Genomic DNA, 17,552 nt, shown 5'->3' on the forward strand with positions numbered 1-17,552 from the left:
ACTACAGACAGTAACTGTGGCTTTCAACAGCCCACGTGAAAGCAGCAGCACTACTGAGAGCAGTCAATTCCCCTCCAGCAGGACTAATTCCTACATGGACACACACTGGGGGCCAAAGTACTTAAAGGATGCAAAGCAAAGCATTTAAAGGATGAAAAATCCCCAATTTTATTGTACCTACTGGAGAAGGTGAAAGCAAAAATCCCCATGCGTTCTGAACAGCGCATGGGATTTTTATTTTTTTTTCTTTTTGCCAGTTCATTTCTGCATGATCCAAAATGAGCAGGGATGTGGTTTGTGGGGGGCAAAGAGAGCAGAGTGGGAGCTGTGGGTGCACCTACCTTCAGGTGACTCCTCCTGCACGTAGGTGCCGGTCAGGTAGCGGTGCACCAGCGCCGACTTCCCACTCGCCAGGTTCCCCACGATCCCCTGGCAGGCAACATGGAAAGAGAGCAACAAAACACTCAGCTGCAAGCCAGCCCTGTGAACAGCAGTGTCTTCAAGAAAAACCTGCAGGGGGAACAGCACCCCAGGCAGCAGAAGGAGAGCAAAATGAGAGAAAACAAACGGCAGGGTGGGTTTGGGGTGGGGAGGAGCTGGGATACCGTCTTGTTCCACCATGCCAGGGCGCTCCAAGCCCTGCCCAACCTGGCCTTGGACACTGCCAGGGATGGGGCACCTGGGCCAGGGCCTCCCCACCCTCCCAGGGAAACATTTCAGAGTTTCCTTCCCCGAGGGCTGGAGGAGATTTGGGGTTGGTGCCTTTAAAGGGCACCCCCGTGCTCCCTTCCTAGGGGAGGGAGGTGATGGAGGCTTCTCTCCCCCTCTGGAACAAGCCCAGCCTGCTCTGCTCTCTCCTGTTTACTTGACCCCCACCAGAGGTTCAGAACAGAAGGTCCCTGGAGGGAAGATGAACTCTGCTGATCTGCCCTGATTGCCAAGGGGGCCGAGGCAGCGGCCAGGAGCTGCACAGCATCTTCTCACCCCATCTCCCCAGCCCAGCCCATCTCCCCAGCCCCAGCTGGCAGGACACCACCCTCCTGACCAAAACTGCCTTGGTGGGACCCAGCCACGTGGGCTGGCACCCCAAATTCCCCCTGCCTGGGGCTGATCCCGCAGCGTGGGCAGCAGGGAAGGGAGGGAGAGAGGGAGGGAGGGATGCTGGGATGAGTCACAGGGAGAAAATGACATCTCCCACACGTGTCCCTCATCCCCAGGACATGAAGCAAGCTCTCCAGTTAATGCCTTTTCCCTCCATGACATGCCCATGAGCTGCAGCGTGTTTGTCTGCTCCCACTCACACCACAAACCCACTGAGAGCTGAGGGAGCCCTGTGAGCAAACAGCTGGACCTTGGCATCTCCTCCCATCACCAAAGTGACTCCATCTCCCCTTCCACACAAGGCTTCCCAAGGAGAAGCTCCTTCCCACTTCTTTTTGCCTACAACAATGTACAAGGTCCTCCCCCCCCCCGCCCCCATTCAGGATTCACCACTGAAAAAGAGTTATTTTAGTGTGTGTGAAAGTTGAACTGTATTTTTAATGGTCTACACGTGTGGCCAAGACAACAATTTTCCAGTGAAACCTTCATTTAAAGTGATTAGCCTTGTGTGGATGGAAAAGAATTTTGTTTTCTATTACACTCATGCCAAAACTGTAACTGCCAGGGAGAACAGAAAAGCATCGACCTCGGGGTCCAGTCAGAGGCACCATCCCATGGCTGGCATGTCTTGTTCTATCCAGAGACCCCCAAAATTTGAAAGCCATCAAAAGACAGAACACAATTTTATATATATATATATATTTTTAACATCCCAAAGGTCGTACCAGGTGACACCATTTGACAGCACTTCAGGTTCTCTGACCCATTCCTACAAAGCAGGAGCAATAAATTCTACACTGGGGGGAAAAAAACCAAAAAATTGACTCCTGATCCAGTTTCTCTCTTTGTCAGCATTAATATTTGCTCTAAGGCTGATCCCCCACAGCATGACAAAAATGCCAGCCTGTTTTCACAGCAGTTGTATTCCTCTCTGCCCTGCTTTATACACAAACAATCCCAGTCATCCCCATTTATTTATGGGTATGTCTGAAACGCACCAAGTTATGACAAGCATGTTAGGGAACAAAAATACCACCCTAACCCAGCTCAGGGAGGAAGAAATTCAGCTACAACTCACTGCTCTTTTCAGTTCTGACTTGTGCAACACTGAATCATTTATTTCCATGTGCCAGACATGCTGTAAAACAAACCCAAGCCTCCTAAAGCCTGGTGGGAAAAATCAGAAACTGTATGGATGGCACTTGGCATTTTAAAGCTGTCCAGGAGAGGAGCCTGACTGCGCTTGGCAGATTTTTTTGCAAAAAATTTGGTGATTTTATCCAGCAATCTCTCACTTTTATCCTGCCTAACACACCCCCATTTAACATTTCAGCAAACAGGACCCAGGAACACCAAAGGCAGCGGTATCACCGTGCTCCTGACCATAATAAAAACATCAAAATCCATCAGTAAAAGCCAAGCCCTGGATCAGCAGGAAGCAGTTACAGAACCCCAGGCTGGTTTGGGCTGGAAGGGGCCTCAAAGCCCATCCCATCCCCTCCCATCCCATCCCAGGGCAGGGACACCTCCCACCATCCCAGGCTGCTCCAAGCCCCTCCAAGGTGGCCTTTAATGTCCTCCTGAGCACTGGGAAAGAAACCAAGCTAGAGAAGGAGGCAAAGACTGGTGTTCTTTCCTCAAGGGCACGCTGAGAAACACCTCCTTCCTTTGCTGCAGCCCTGGGGGCTCTCTCTGCTCTCCCAGAGCCACTTTCTGCTCCCTTTCCAATTGTGCAGAGCCCAAAGGACACAACAGCAGCTGCTCCAGAAACAAACCAGCAGTAAATAACAACAATAACCCACTGAAGGAGCTCCCAGCCTGCACAGGGGGACAGCCTCTCCCTTGGACACGGCCCTGATGCTCCTCAGCCCCAGGAGCACCCTGGATGAGGCTGAAGGAAGGGAATGACAGGGGGGACTCCCAGCCCTGAGCCCTCTCCCCAAGGGCAGATGTGCAGGAAAGGCAGAGCAGGTTTGAGATTTCCTAATTTACCCTTCCTCCTGGAGCACAAGCTCACAGGCACAGCTGGTGCTGCTGGCCTCCATCACTTGCAGGGCTGTAATCAAATTAATATTTTTGTAACAGCAGCAGTTGTGCTTTTCCCCTTGGACAGCTCCCGTGGCACGCTGACCGCTGCAAATCCATTCTCTGCAGCAGAAATCTGTTTTCAGACACAAAGCTGTTTTCCCAGCCCTGCTCCAGACAAGTCAGGGGCAGGACACCCCAGGCAGGCACTCACAGGGTGCAGCCAGGCTGGCACAAGAGAAAAACGTGCCCTGAGACCAGCAGGGATGGTTTGTGTCCTGGATGCCAGCACGGAGTGCCTGCAGCCCTGCTCTCACCTGCAGCTCCCAACTCTCCTGGGGGGTGTGCAAGGAAACCCAGGGTAAGCCAGCTAACAGTGCTGGAATCCTGTCCAAGCAGCACCTTCCAGTCCTGAATTCCTGGTTTTTCATTGTGGGAGGTATTTGGGGTCTCCCAAATGACACCATCTGTTTAACAAAGCCTGGTGACCCTTCCTGCATCAGGGAATTACATCCACTGACTGCAAGATTTTTCTTGAGCGCTGCTAAAATCAAAGCAGCCACAGAACTGAGCTGGGAGGATGCTGCTGCTGCTGCCATTAAAATCCCTCTCCAAGGGCATTCATCCTGCTCAGTGTGGCCTTGCAGAGTCTCTCACCTCCAGAAAACACTGCTGCCAACTCGGATTTTGGAAAAGCTTTAAATTCTTTAAAGAGAGGGAGAAGAGACATTTGGCCCTTGAAATCATGGAAACTTATTATGGGGAGATAAAAATGAGCTTTACAGGTCAGCTGCTAACTTCCACTGCCCTCCTAAGACTTCCCTGCTGAGAAGATCCCCCTTGGAAGCTGGTTCATGGAGCAGAACAAATTCCAGCAGCAATAAAACACTGAGAGATCTTTCAAGTGTGAGCAAAATTAATACTGAACAGACATCATCTTCATCAAGGCAGCCTCAGCCCTGGAAGTGCTCAGGGTCAGGTTGGAGGGGGCTTGGAGCAGATTTCCCTGGAATGAGATGAACTTTGAGGTCCCTCCCAACCCAAACCCTTCTGGCAGTCTGTAATAGACATTGCAAAGGGAAAATCCTTTACTCATCAAAACTGCTATTCCCATTTTGCCCCAGCAGCAGCTGGAGTGAAGCCTGGGAGATGCCCACTGGTGTGGGACATTCCCAGAGGTCCCAAGGCAGGAGCAAACACCAACTCACCACTTTCAGCTCGGGCACAGAGCGGCTCAGAGTCCATTCCTGGCTGTTCACAAAGGCATCTGTGGAAGAGGAGAACATTCCCAACATCAGGATAATGACATTTCATGCTCTGCTGCACACAATTTCATGCCACAGCTCTGGGAATGTGAGACCAAAGGGCTGATTCCTGGGAGGCTGACGGTCCAACGTGACAAAAACTGTAATTGTATAAAATTGTATAAAAAATCCCCAAAATTCCCATTCTGCACAGATCAGCTCCCAGCAGCAGGTGCTCCCACATCATCCTGGAGTTTAAACCAACTCCAGTTAGAGCCAAGGCTCCATCCACAGCAAAACATTCCTTCCCCACAGGAAGAGCCCTGGCTTTGTCACATCCGTGTCACCCACTGCAGCTGCAGCCACTCCTCCACCCAGGTAAATCAGGAAATCTGCAGGCTCTGAAACGTGTTTATTTTCTGCTGCACATCACACTTCATGTCAGCAACTGCAGCAGCCAGAGGCAGTGGGAACAGCTCTGCTCAGGCAGGGGAAAATCTCTTTATTCCTCAAACATGCCATTTTTTCAGTAGCATGATCTAGGCAGAAATAAACCACAGAGCCATTTACTGAGAAATTCATTAAAAACCACTTGGGGCAGGGCTCCATTCCTGGCAGAAAGGCAGGTTTGGCACAGAAACTGAGCTCTTTGGGCTGCACCTGGCTCCCACCTCGCTGACAACTCCACACCAAAGAACAGAAACCAGGCTCCATTTTGCTGTATTTCAAAACATTTATCATTTTGTTCCTTCCACAAAGGCCTGGTCAGCTGTAAGCAGGCAGAGAGTGATGTTTGTGTCACAAACCCAGCGTGGATGCTGATTTAACCCTTTCAGAACCACACAGAGCAGCCTGTGCTGCACAGGATGCTCCTGCTGAGCAGATCAGCTCCAATGCCACAGAAATGGAGCAGCACTGAGATTATTCCTGGGGCTCCAGTCAGTCCCTGAGGCCACAGGAGAGCTGCAGGGTGGCACCTGACCCTGCTGGTTTTAAACAAACCTCTCAGGGTCCTGCCAGCCACTGCTTGCCCTCCAGTGCAGCCACCAGCAGGGCAGGAGGAGGCTGCTCCATTTGGTGCTTTTCATCTGGAGAGCAAAGAAATTGGAGGCAATTCCTACTGCAGATGTGACCCTCACTGCCTCCAGAAACCACCCCAGCTCTGCCAGCACCCACCTAAAGGCAACCACAAAGCAAACTCCTGTTTTCCAGCCTACCTCCATTGAATATACTGCTTTTGCCTCAACAGCCCAAAAAGACCTCTTAGCCAGGAACTGGGGAGCCTTCTCCAGTTTTACCCAACAGAGCCCTTTGTGCTCCAGCTGGGAATGAACCCTGTGTGCATCAGTGTGAGAACACAGGGAAAACAGTCAGGGTTTTGGTGCAGGTGTGAGCTGCCTCCCACACACCCCATGGCAGGGGAAGGAGAAGCAAAGGCTCAGAGTGAAACTGGGCTAACCTCTGGCACTGCAGGGGCAAGAGAAGACACTGTGCTCATGCAGCTCCTGTTCCATGGCCTGAACTCCCACTGGATCCAAACCCCCAGGAAAACCTTTCTGCACCACACCCAGGTGACAAGAACTTGAGAGGGAGGACAGAACCAGCAGCAGGTTGCATTTGGGAAATGGAAATGACTGAGGCATTCCCAAGGGACCACAGATGGCTCTGGGATGTCCTCCTGCCTTCCTGGGGGCAGGAATGTCTGCCCAGACAGGGAGCAATGGGATGGGGAGCTTTAGGGTGGGTACTGGGGGAAAAATGTCCCTGCCCCAACAGGAAAGCATCAGCTCTGATGGTTTGCTGTGGGTTTGGGGAGGAGCAGCCAAGGCTGAAGGGGATGAGGAGGTTCCAGCTCAGCTCCAGACTCTCAGGAGTCAAGGAAAACCATCAGTCTCTTATCCTTGACTTGTGGAGGTTTAGGTGTGTGAAACAAACTGGGAGGGCTCCCTGTTAAATGTCAACAAGCTTCCATAAAAGAGAACAACTGGATTTTATCACCGTGGAAGATTAAAAAAAAAAGGTGAGTGAGCAAATCACTGCTGCTGACTTGGAGAACTGCAAAAAAAACCTGCCAAGCCAAAGGGGAGCTGCACAAGGGTGAAAGAACACCACAAATCCTGTCAAAACCTCAAAATATTACTTTGGAACACCTGTGCTTTCCAAAAGGACAAACCAGGGAGGCAAGGAAAGCTGAAATCCCAAAAAGCACAGAGGCCAAAAGACAAAGCAGAAGGTGGGCAGCTGCAGAAAGGAAGGATGGCCCAGCCCAGGGATGTGGATTTATTCCTCCCACTTGGTTCCTCCTTCATCAAAATGCACCAAAACCCCACACCAGGATCTTCCAAAACTGCATCAGATCTCAGGGACCCTCCACATGGGCAGTTTGTGTGTTTTAGCCCCAGTTAGCAATGCAAGAAATAAAATAAAATTCACCTGACAAGGTGCTAGACTTCTTGACAAAGCCCTTTTTTACTAAGGCCCTTGGTTCCTGCCCCCACACAGGTTTGGAGTGTCCAAAATGCTTGAGAATGGTTGAAATTCCACTTTATTGCCAAAATATGCCTTTAAAAATCCACCAAAACACCAAAAACCCAAACACCTTGACCTCAACCAACCTTAAATCTCCCACTTCTATTATCCCCAATTTGCAATTAATTTACATCAGGCCTTCCAGTGCCCTTTAAAAAAACAAAACCAACTTATTTCTGTTGGGAAATCCATGAGGTTCCTCTACACTGGCATGTTTAGAAGGAATTACCACAGCTAAACACAGAATGTGGCATCAAACAGCACCTGGTCTATTCTGCAGTGTGAGGTTTGTGTGCCCAGGGAAGCAGCCTCTACCCAATTCCTTCTAGGAATATCTCAGGAAAAAACTGATTCATTCCAAGATCCACAGAAATTCAAGTGAGAAGGGAACGCTCACAGGCAGAACGTGACAAACAGGTTGGGGGATTATTTTCCTAAGTGAAGAAAACTGATTTACAGCTCCAGCATGGACCAGTGGGTCCATCCAACTGGAGCACACAGAGCTCACAAAAACCCTCTGAAACTGAACCAGTGTGTCCAAACTGGAGCACACAGAGCTCACAAGGATCCTCTGAAACTGAACCAGTGGATCCAAACTGGAGCACAAAGAGCTCACAAAAATCCTTGAAGCTGAACCAGAGGGTCCCAACTGGAGCACACAGAGCTCACAAAAACCCTCTGAAGCTGAACCAGTGGATCCATCAAACTGGAGCACAGAGAGCTCACAAGGATCCTTGAAATTGAACCAGTGAGTCCAAACTGGAGCACAAAGAGCTCACCAAGATCCTCTGAAACTGAACCAGTGGGTCCATCCAACTGGAGGAGCACACAGAGCTCACAAAAACCCTCTGAAGCTGAACCAGTGGGTCCATCAAACTGGAGCACACAGAGCTAACAAGGATCCTCTGAAGCTGAACCAGTGGCTCCATCCAACTGGAGGAGCACACAGAGCTCCCAAAAACCCTCTGAAACTGAACCAGTGTGTCCAAACTGGAGCACACAGAGCTCCCAAAGATCCTTGAAGCTGAACCAGTGGCTCCATCAAACTGGAGCACAGAGAGCTCCCAAAAACCCTCTGAAGCTGAACCAGTGTGTCCAAACTGGAGCACACAGAGCTCACAAAAACCCTCTGAAGCTGAACCAGTGTGTCCAAACTGGAGCACACAGAGCTCACAAACACCCTCTGAAGATGAACTAGAGGGTCCATCAAACTGGAGCACACAGAGCTCACAAAGATCCTTGAAGCTGAACCAGTGGATCCATCAAACTGGAGCACAGAGAGCTCACAAAGATCCTTTAAAACTGAACCAGAGGTTCCATCAAACTGGAGCACACAGAGCTCACCAAGATCCTCTGAAGCTGAACCAGTGTGTCCAAACTGGAGCACACAGAGCTCACCAAGATCCTCTGAAGCTGAACCAGTGTGTCCAAACTGGAGCACACAGAGCTCACAAAAACCCTCTGCAGCTGAAGCTGCCACCCCCCAGCAGCACATGCTGATCCAAACACGCTGGAGGAGATTTGCACCATAAACAGAACCACATGGATGGTGCTGATGAGCTGGGCTCTTGTTTGCATTACTGCCCAGCCCTGGAATTCCAGTGAGCTCAACCTCCCCGTCCCACTGCAGGCTCCACACGTGCGAGGGATGGCTTTTGTCAATAATTAATCACACTTGCATCTGCTGCTCCCTTCATTCCTGCATCGCTGATCAAAAGCTTCAAGCGTTCGTGGTGTCACTCGTGGCTCTCTAAAACGTGCACCAAGACTCTTGGAGCTGCACTTCCCTCACAAAATTCACATTGCCACAACACAAGTCCTCTTTTTTTTTCCCCCTCAATTCTTCTCTTTTGATTTCCACCACTACAGTAAAGCATGAACTCCCGAGAGGATCCTCGCCTATTTTAAAACCTCACCCAGAGGAGCCTTCTTAATTCCAGTATTAACAATGAGATGTTGCTTCCACCCCATGGGGGTCTGGGATCAGTTTGGGATTTGGATTTGGTGGTTTGGGGTCAGTTTGGGGTTGGGATTTGGTGGTTTGGGGTCAGTTTGGGGTTGGGATTTGGTGGTTTGGGGTCAGTTTGGGACCCCCAGGAGGGGTTTGGGGTCAGTTTGGGATTTGGATTTGGTGGTTTGGGGTCAGTTTGGGACCCCCAGGAGTGGTTTGGGGTCAGTTTGGGATTTGGATTTGGTGGTTTGGGGTCAATTTGGGACCCCCAGGAGGAGTTTGGGGTCAGTTTGGGGTTTGGATTTGGTGGTTTGGGGTCAGTTTGGGGGCCCCAGGAGGAGTTTGGGGTCAGTTTGGGGTCAGTTTGGGACCCCCATGTGGGGTTTGGGGTCAGTTTGGGGTTTGGATTTGATGGTTTGGGGTCAGTTTGGGACCCCCATGTGGGGTTAGGGGTCAGTTTAGGGGTTTGGGCTTGCTGTTTTGGGGTCACTTTAGGGGTTTCAGGGTCACTGTGTAGTTTGGAGTGGGAAGCAACCTTAAAGCTCATCCACTGCACCATGGGCAGGGACACCTCCACTGTCCCAGGAGCCCTGTCCAACCTGGCCCCAGACACCTCCAGGGATGGGCCAACACCTCCTGGGGTGAAATCCTGGGGTTTGGTGGCCACTCCTGCCATGTCCATGCACTCCATGGCACAGCAGAGCAGCTGGTTCCAAGGTCTGACTGCTCCAATATTCCATATTTAAAAGAATTTCCCAACAGGAAAAAAAAATCCCCTTCTTCAAATGCAGCAATGACCAGTAACACCTAAATAAGATTCAGCAAAACAATGTCAATGTGAGAACCCAGGGTCAGGGCCAATCCCAGCAGCCATGGCTCAGAAGAGGGGAGGGAAGTCATGAAAACCAGCAATGTTTCCCAGCCTGGCTGCTCAGAGTCCTGCACTCTGGCTCGTCCCATCCCTGAGTTTTCACTCTGGAAACATTCTCCTAAATTAATTCCATCTTCTCTCACGGAATCACGACAGTAAATTGAATTAATCAGCAGCAGCAAGGCAGCTGATGGGAGCTCTGAGAAAAAGGTTCTGCCTGGGGCCAGTCAGATTTGCAGCCTGTGGGTCCATCCCTGAGCATAAACCCTTTTTATTTTTATTTTAGGAGAGCCTGGGCAGCCCCAGTGTGAACCCAGCCCTGGTACAGCAGCCTGCCCATCACCAGCCTTGACCCACTGACCTTGTTTTGTCCTTTTTTCACCCAAATCTCTCACCCTTGGCCAGCAAGGAGCTGAGGAGCTCAGAGATTTCTTTTCCTCTGATCCAGGTGGAAACCCAGTGGCAAAAGGAAGGGTGGGCAGATATCTCTGCAGGATGAAATTTCTTAAATCTTTCATAATTCTTGGAAAGCTTCCCAGCAAGAGCTTCCCTCAGGCAATCCCAATGTTACTTTGCTGTCCCTCTAAACGAGGAAAAGCTGCAAATAAATAAAATATAGAAAAGCCAAGGGGTTTCTCTGGAAACTCTCAGCTAAAGATCCCTTTTGCTAAGAACAAAACCACGGGGATGAAGCTAAAAGCACCAACAGCCACCCCACATGCTGCTCTCCCCCTTCCATAATTTCTGCATTACAAGCAATATTTAGAGTTTCTTCTGCTTTGAAATAAAAACCTGAGAGTCAACTGGCACAGAAAATATTCCTACAAGCTCCCACTTGCCCACCAGGATGCAGATAAGGCCACACATGTCTCTCCTGGAGCTGCATCAAAGCAGCACTTTCAGGACATAGTTCCCCAAGCTCCTGTGCTGATTTTCTGAGCAAAGAGGGAAATGATGTGCAGCTTTGGGGTTGAGACTTGTCATCCTCCCAAAACGTGCATTTTTCAGGGGGGGTGATCTCACAGCACATCCTCTCCAGCCCAGCCCCCAACAGAAAATAGCAGAAAACCATCCTGATTTCTAAGCTTTGCATAAAGCATCACTTGGAAGATCGTGTCATGTTTCAAAAGGTTCTTTTTCTGTATTTTATGGGGCTCTGAGCACCCTTGATGGCTGGGAGGTGTTCCTGCCCATGGCAGGGGGTGGGACTGGATGGGCTTTAAGGTCCCTTCCAACACAAATCACCCTGGAATTCCATGAATTTTTTATACCTGTTGTGTTTGGGTTTTTCAAATCGGTTTTTTACACAATTCCTCTCTGCTCATTCACTCTGTTCCATTACACCAAACAGTAACTATAACAAATAAAACCTTTAGAAAACCAGCAGCAGCAGCAGTACCAGGATGATTTAAGGTTTTATTTCCTCCCTGCTCAGTGTGACAGAATCAGACTCTACGGCTTCCCACTGGATGCCAGTTGGGAATTCCTGCTGCTCCAAGCAGCCCCTTCTTCCCTCCCTGGGCTGCAGGTGTGGAACTCATCATTCTCAGGCAGTTTAGGCAGAAAGCAGCATTGCAGCTCCCTGCCCTGCTCTGGGAACACCATCCCAAAGGGGCATTCACACCCCACCGACAGCACCAGCGCCCAGCCTGCAGAGCAAGCCCCAAGGAGCCACAGAGGGAATTCAATTCAATCCCAGCCCTAAAAGCAGAGGGATTTGCTCCTCCCCTCCCCTGCCAGCGCTGTCAGCACGGATAAAACCCCAGAGGCTCCAACAGCACTGTCTGATATTGGGCAGATTTATCTCTGGCCATGCCCAGCTCCTAATTGCAAACAGGAGAAGAAGGCTGAGCAGTTCAGGCATCAGGAATCCCAGCCCGTGCTCATCAGAGCCTCCCTTATCTCTGACATCTGAAAAGCCTCTCCCAGTAACTGAGAACTGTATTAAAGAGATATTTAGGTCAAAGCTGTAATCTCTCCTCCAGCAGCATCTGGCAGCTGCAGCAGCAGCAGCAGCAGCGTTATCCTTTGTGCTGCCATGGAAACAAAAGCAGGACCAGGGATGCAAAGAGCTGCACAATCCAGCCTTTCCCAAAATCTGCTTCTGGGCTTGGGAGCTGGGGAGCACTTGGCTCTCTGCACAGCATTTGGGTTTTGGCTTCACTTTTCTAATTGTTCCAATCCAAAGGGGTTTTTGCTGCTGTCAATATTCCCCCCTCTCACTCCTCACAGAGGTGCCATCTCCTTAAGGATAACCCTGTGCTTCCCACAAAAGGAATGATGGATAATGGACCCCAGCACATTCCCAAACCCAATCTCATGCACAAAGTTTTAGATCCAACACCACCAAATTACTTATTTTGCCTTTAAATATAGAGCAGCTCCAAGCCTGACTACTCATCCTAAGCCTCCCCACCCCACAAAACAAATCCCAAAACCAGAGCAGATATTTTGGCTGCAGGCTTTTTACAAGGAAAAATAAACTACATCCTTAACAAGGAGAACTTCCCATTGCCTGGATTTTCCCAGTGGGTTGGGTCCTGGAGCTGGCACACACAGTTAAGTGTGAGAGAAATTAAAACCCCAGAGATGAAAGCAGAGTTTTCTCCTGTGGGAGCAGCACAGAGCAGGGGATGCTGTGGGTGAGGAGTGTCAGGAGCATCACTCAGCTCCAACCAAACCCACATTTCCCAACACACCCCTGCACAGAAACGTGGCCAGCCCCTCTTCCAACAGGCAAGGACAACCCCACCAAGAGGCTGAGAGGAAAATGAAGAGCAGACAAAGAGAAAATGAAAGCAGCACAACTGCTCCCTGCTCCAATAAAACTGGGGAGGGAGATGCTCATCTCTGCAGTGCAGTGCAGGAACAGCTTTTATTTCAGGCAATAAACAATATTTCCTAAGGGCCAAATTCAGCTAAACACAGAACCACAGCAGCAGGGGAAAGCAGGAAGGGAAAGAAGGCACTGGAGAGGAGAGGGAATGTTTGGTACATGCTTTATTTTGTTGTGTCTGCCCAAAAGCAGGGCAGGGGGAGAGCTGGGATCTGTCCTGGGGGAGCTGGGATCTGCTCTGGGGGAGTTGGATCTGTTTTCCCCCATCTCCTACCTCAAGGGAAGGGCAGTGCCAGCACATAAAGAGGATCCCACAGGGAACTCTGTGAAAAATCTGGAGATAAAGTTTTGAGTTGAGACAGACAGGAGGGAAAATCCCCAACTAGATCCATGTCCCAGCAAGGATGTCCAAAGCACCCTTCACAAAACACAGCCTGGGCTGCCTCTCCTGACTACAGACACAAACCAGGCATTAGCCTTTCTTATTCAAATCTGAATATTAATGAGGAACCTCCCCGAGAAGCATCAAAGATGAAAAGGGACAGCTTTCTGCAGTTGGCACAAGAAAAATTGACATGAAAGGGGAAATTAAAAAAGATGAAGTGGGGGGAAAAGAGCATTTTGAAAGAATATAGGAGCAGATGTATCTGGCAAGAAGAAAGTCACCAAAAAAAAAAAAAAGGGCAGGCTGCAAAGACTTTTAGCTTTTCAGATAGGTAAGAATGGCTGCAACTCAAAAAAAAAAACAGGAAAAGAAAAAAAAAAAAGGGGAACTTGGTGACTACTTGATAGAGAAGAAGATGGAACCATGGAATAGCCAGAGCTGGAAGGGACCCACAAGGACCATCCAGGCCCTGCACAGACACCACCACAACCCCACCCTGGGCATCCCTGGCAGAGCTGTCCAAACCCTCCTGGAGCTCTGGCAGCCTTGGGGCTGTGCCCAGCAGCCTCTGTGGGCAGAACCTTTTCCTAAAAGCCGACCTAAACATCCCCAACACGGCTCTAGAAGCAGTGCTGAGTAAAACCCACACCACAGCAAGGCAGCCTGCCCAGGATTCCCACCCCTGGCATTCCACAGAGGAGTTTGTTCTGGGCTGACACCTCCTCCCTGGGCACTCATCAGCTCCTGAACCTGAAGGGGCTGCAGCAGATTCCTCCAGGATCTGCTGCTGGGTCTTTCCAACACACACACAAAAATATCAATTATTTATTCCTGGACATTATTTCCTACTTTTAAAAACTTTCACGCACAAGAGGACCCTGCCTCTTACCCCATGGCAGCTCAGCTCAAGGCTCCAACAAGAGCAACCAAAATGAACAATTTCCTCTGTGCTCCCTACAGAACTCAAGGAAATGTGAGCTGGCATCTTCCCCATAAAAGCCAAGGCTGTCCTCCCCCAGTGCCTCATTTATCCATCCCCTACAGAACCCACTCTCCATTCCAACTCAGTGGTGGAACTCTGAGCGTGATCAACGCGCACAAACCCTGCCCTTGTCACACCCAGGGTGCAGTCAGTGTGCTTTAGGGGGTGTGATCCTACACCCACCCAGCTGAGCCTGCAAAAACTCCTACAGAAATCCCTACAACCCAACCTGAACCTACAGAAACTCCTACAACTCCTACCACCCAACCTGAACCTACAGAAACTCCTACAACCCAGCTGAACCTGCAAAAACTCCTGCAGAAACTCCTACAACCCCACTTGAACCTACAGAAACTCCTATAACCCAACTGAACCTGCAAAAAGTCCCACAACCCAACCTGAACTTACAACAACTCCTACAGCCCAGCTGAACCTCCAAAAACTCCTACAAAAATCCCTACAACCCAACTTGAACCTACAGAAACTCCTACAACTCCTACAACTCAACCTGAACCTACACAAACTCCTACAACTCCTACAACCCAACTTGAACCTACAGAAACTCCTATAACCCAGCTGAACCTCCAAAAACTCCTACAACCCAAACCCAGCTGAACCTCCAAAAGCTCCTACAAAAATCCCTACAACCCAGCTGAACCTACAGAAACTCCTACACCCAGGTGAACCTACAACAACCCCTACAAGCCAGCTTGAACCTCCAAAAACTCCAACAACCCAAACCCAGCTGAACCCACAACAACTCCTACAACCCAACCTGAACCTCCAAAAACTCCTACAACCCAAACCCAGGTGAACCTACAACAACTCCTACAGCCCAGCTGAACCTGCAAAAACTCCTACAAAAACTCCTACAACCCAACTAAACCTACAGAAACTCCTACAAAAACTCCTACAACCCAGCTGAATCCACAACAACTCCTACAACCCAACCTGAACCTCCAAAAACTGCTACAACCCAAACCCAAGTGAACCTACAACAACTCCTACAGCCCAGCTGAACCTGCAAAAACCTCTACAGAAACTCCTACAACCCAACCTGAACCTACAGAAACTCCTGCAACCCAACCTGAACCTACAGAAACTCCTGCAACCCAACCTGAACCTACAGAAACTCCTACAAAAATTCCTACAACCCAACTGAACCTCCAAAAACTCCTACAAAAACTCCTACAACCCAGCTGAACCCACAACTCCTACCACCCAACTAAACATACAGAAACTCCTACAAAAACTCCTACAACCCAAACCCAGCTGAACCCACAACAACTCCTACAACCCAACTGAACCTCCAAAAACTCCTACAACCCAAACCCAGCTGAACCCACAACCCAACTGAACCTCCAAAAACTCCTACAAAAACTCCTACAACCCAGCTGAACCCACAACAACTCCTACAACCCAAGTGAACCTCCAAAAACTCCTACAAAAACTCCTACAACCCAGCTGAACCCACAACTCCTACCACCCAACTGAACCTACAGAAACTCCTACAAAAACTCCTACAACCCAGCTGAATCCACAACAACTCCTACAACTCAAGTGAACCTCCAAAAACTCCTCCAAAAACTCCTACAACCCAGCTGAATCCACAATAACTCCTACAAACCAGCCTGAACCTCCAAAAACTCCCACAACCCAAACCCAGCTGAACCCACAACAACTCCTACAGCCCAGGTGGAGCTGCAAAAACTCCTACAACCCAAACCAAGCTGAACTTCCAAAAACTCCTACAACCCAAACCCAGCTGAACCTCCAAAAACTCCTACCAAAACTCCTACAACCCAGCTGAACCCTCACCCTTCCCAGCCCCAAAACGCCCCTCCCCATCACTGCAGAGGAGTGATGCTGCCATGGGGGATTCCTCATCCCTCTGCTGCAGTGCCAGCACCCAAACCCTGCAGAGCAGGAGCTCAATCCCAAACCAGCCCAGCTTCCCTGCCTGTCCACCCAAACCTGTGCTCTGACATCATCTGACCTTTCCCAGCGCCTTCAGCTGGGGCTGCAGAAGGTTTGTACATCTAGAAAAACATTTCCCCTCTCCACCAGGGAAATGATGACTTGTTTATGCAACACATTTCTGAAAACATTTTTTAGAGCTGGAGTCATGTCTCCCAGATTGCTATGCTGGTTGTCAAAACAGAGCCTCTTTTTCCCTGACTGCACCATATGTAATCCCAAATCCACTTTCCCTAACTTGATATCACCCATGCAAGGTTTGGAGATGATTAGTGGAAAACACACAAATGAGACAGTGCTCTCCAGAGAACAGCCCAGCAGGGATAATCTGACTGGGTTTATATTTATTAGCCTGATGCACATCTCACTTTGTTTAAACAAAGCTTTTGTCAAATGACAAAAAAAAAAAAAAAGGCAATGCAATCCAAGGCACGGTCTCAAAGGGAATTAATGCAGCTCTGGAACCAGTGCAAAAGCCTTGGTTACAGCAACAAGGAAACTGTGCAAGGGGGCCCATTTTCCTTCACTTGCACACAGATCCACCAGGGGAAAAAAGCTGATTTCCCAAAAACCTACAGCAGGAAGGTGGGGTGGGGAACACGTGCCCTGTGTGCATGAGAGCATCTCCCTGGCTCCTGGGGAGAGGAGATGGTCCCACAAAGGCTCCCAGCACAGCAGGTGCCCTGGATGCTCTCCCTGCCCTGGGAGCTCTGCTCTGGCAGCACCCTCACCCCAGGTGCTTCAGCTGCACAATTGGTTTTTATCTTCCTGCAGCAATGCTGATACCCACTTACTCCATTTCATTACTGTGAAAAATGCCTATTTTAGGATTGGCTTTTTGCAAATATTAAAATGAATATTATATGTGTTGTGTTGGAAAGTAATGCTGTATTAATTCTCTGAAGTAGTGTGTTTAATATAGTTTTGGGTTATAACAAAATGCTAAAATAGAAACTATGCTATGTAGGATACTTTTTTTAAAGACAGGACTTGCAGTAAGACAGCAGCCACAGGACACCTCAATCTTTCAGAGAAAGAGAATTTCTTGCTCCATTATCAGAAGAAATTAACTTCTTCCTGCCTTGCTCAGCCTTGAAGACACTGTGAAGATTCAGAGGAAGAAGCTGACACTGCCCAGACAGAATCCTGTGTGTGAAAGGAATTGATGCATCATGGATGAGGTGTATGAATATGCAACAGGTTATTGTTTTTAAGGGTGAATCCTCTGTTAACCGGTGTCCTTTTTCAGGCTTGTGCTGCCCAGAAAAAGATACCTGGATGTCCAAAACTCTTTGTTTCTATTGTCTCATATTGTCCTAATTCAAACTGTCCAAATTATTATTACTCTAACTGTATTACAGTGTTTATAACCATTACCTTTAAAACTTTAAAAACCAAGTGATTGGCATTTTTCACAATTACCCTGCCACCAGGACACGAAACCAGCACTAAAAACCTGGGACTTGGCACAGCTGAGCCGGGGCTGCATCCTGAAGCCAGCACAAAGCCAAGCAAGCAGGGAAGGGCTCAGCCTTTTGCCTGAAAAGAGCTTAAACCCAGTCAGAAAAGATAACCTGTGACTAAAAGCTCCCTTAGGAACGAGTTTCCCTCCACAGCTGCCTATTTACAAAGCACCTGCTGCCACCAGGCC

At 49.3% G+C, this 17,552-nt stretch overlaps 1 protein-coding gene across 6 annotated transcripts in view; it reads right to left on the reverse strand.

The window, feature by feature from the left end:
* AGAP1 (ArfGAP with GTPase domain, ankyrin repeat and PH domain 1) overlaps window positions 1–17,552 on the reverse strand; it is a 315,136-nt gene that overhangs the window by 211,655 nt on the left and 85,929 nt on the right. For all 6 annotated transcript variants that reach the window (XM_084209327.1, XM_084209325.1, XM_084209324.1 and 3 more), the window contains exons 2-3: window positions 4,335–4,393; window positions 342–429 (exon numbers count right to left, since the gene is read on the reverse strand). In XM_084209327.1, coding sequence (XP_084065453.1) covers window positions 342–429; window positions 4,335–4,393 — 147 coding nt within the window. The remainder of the gene's footprint in view (window positions 1–341; window positions 430–4,334; window positions 4,394–17,552) is intronic.

Source organism: Fringilla coelebs (genome assembly GCF_963513975.1).
Source record: "Fringilla coelebs genome assembly, chromosome: 7".
Lineage (NCBI taxonomy): Eukaryota > Metazoa > Chordata > Aves > Passeriformes > Fringillidae > Fringilla > Fringilla coelebs.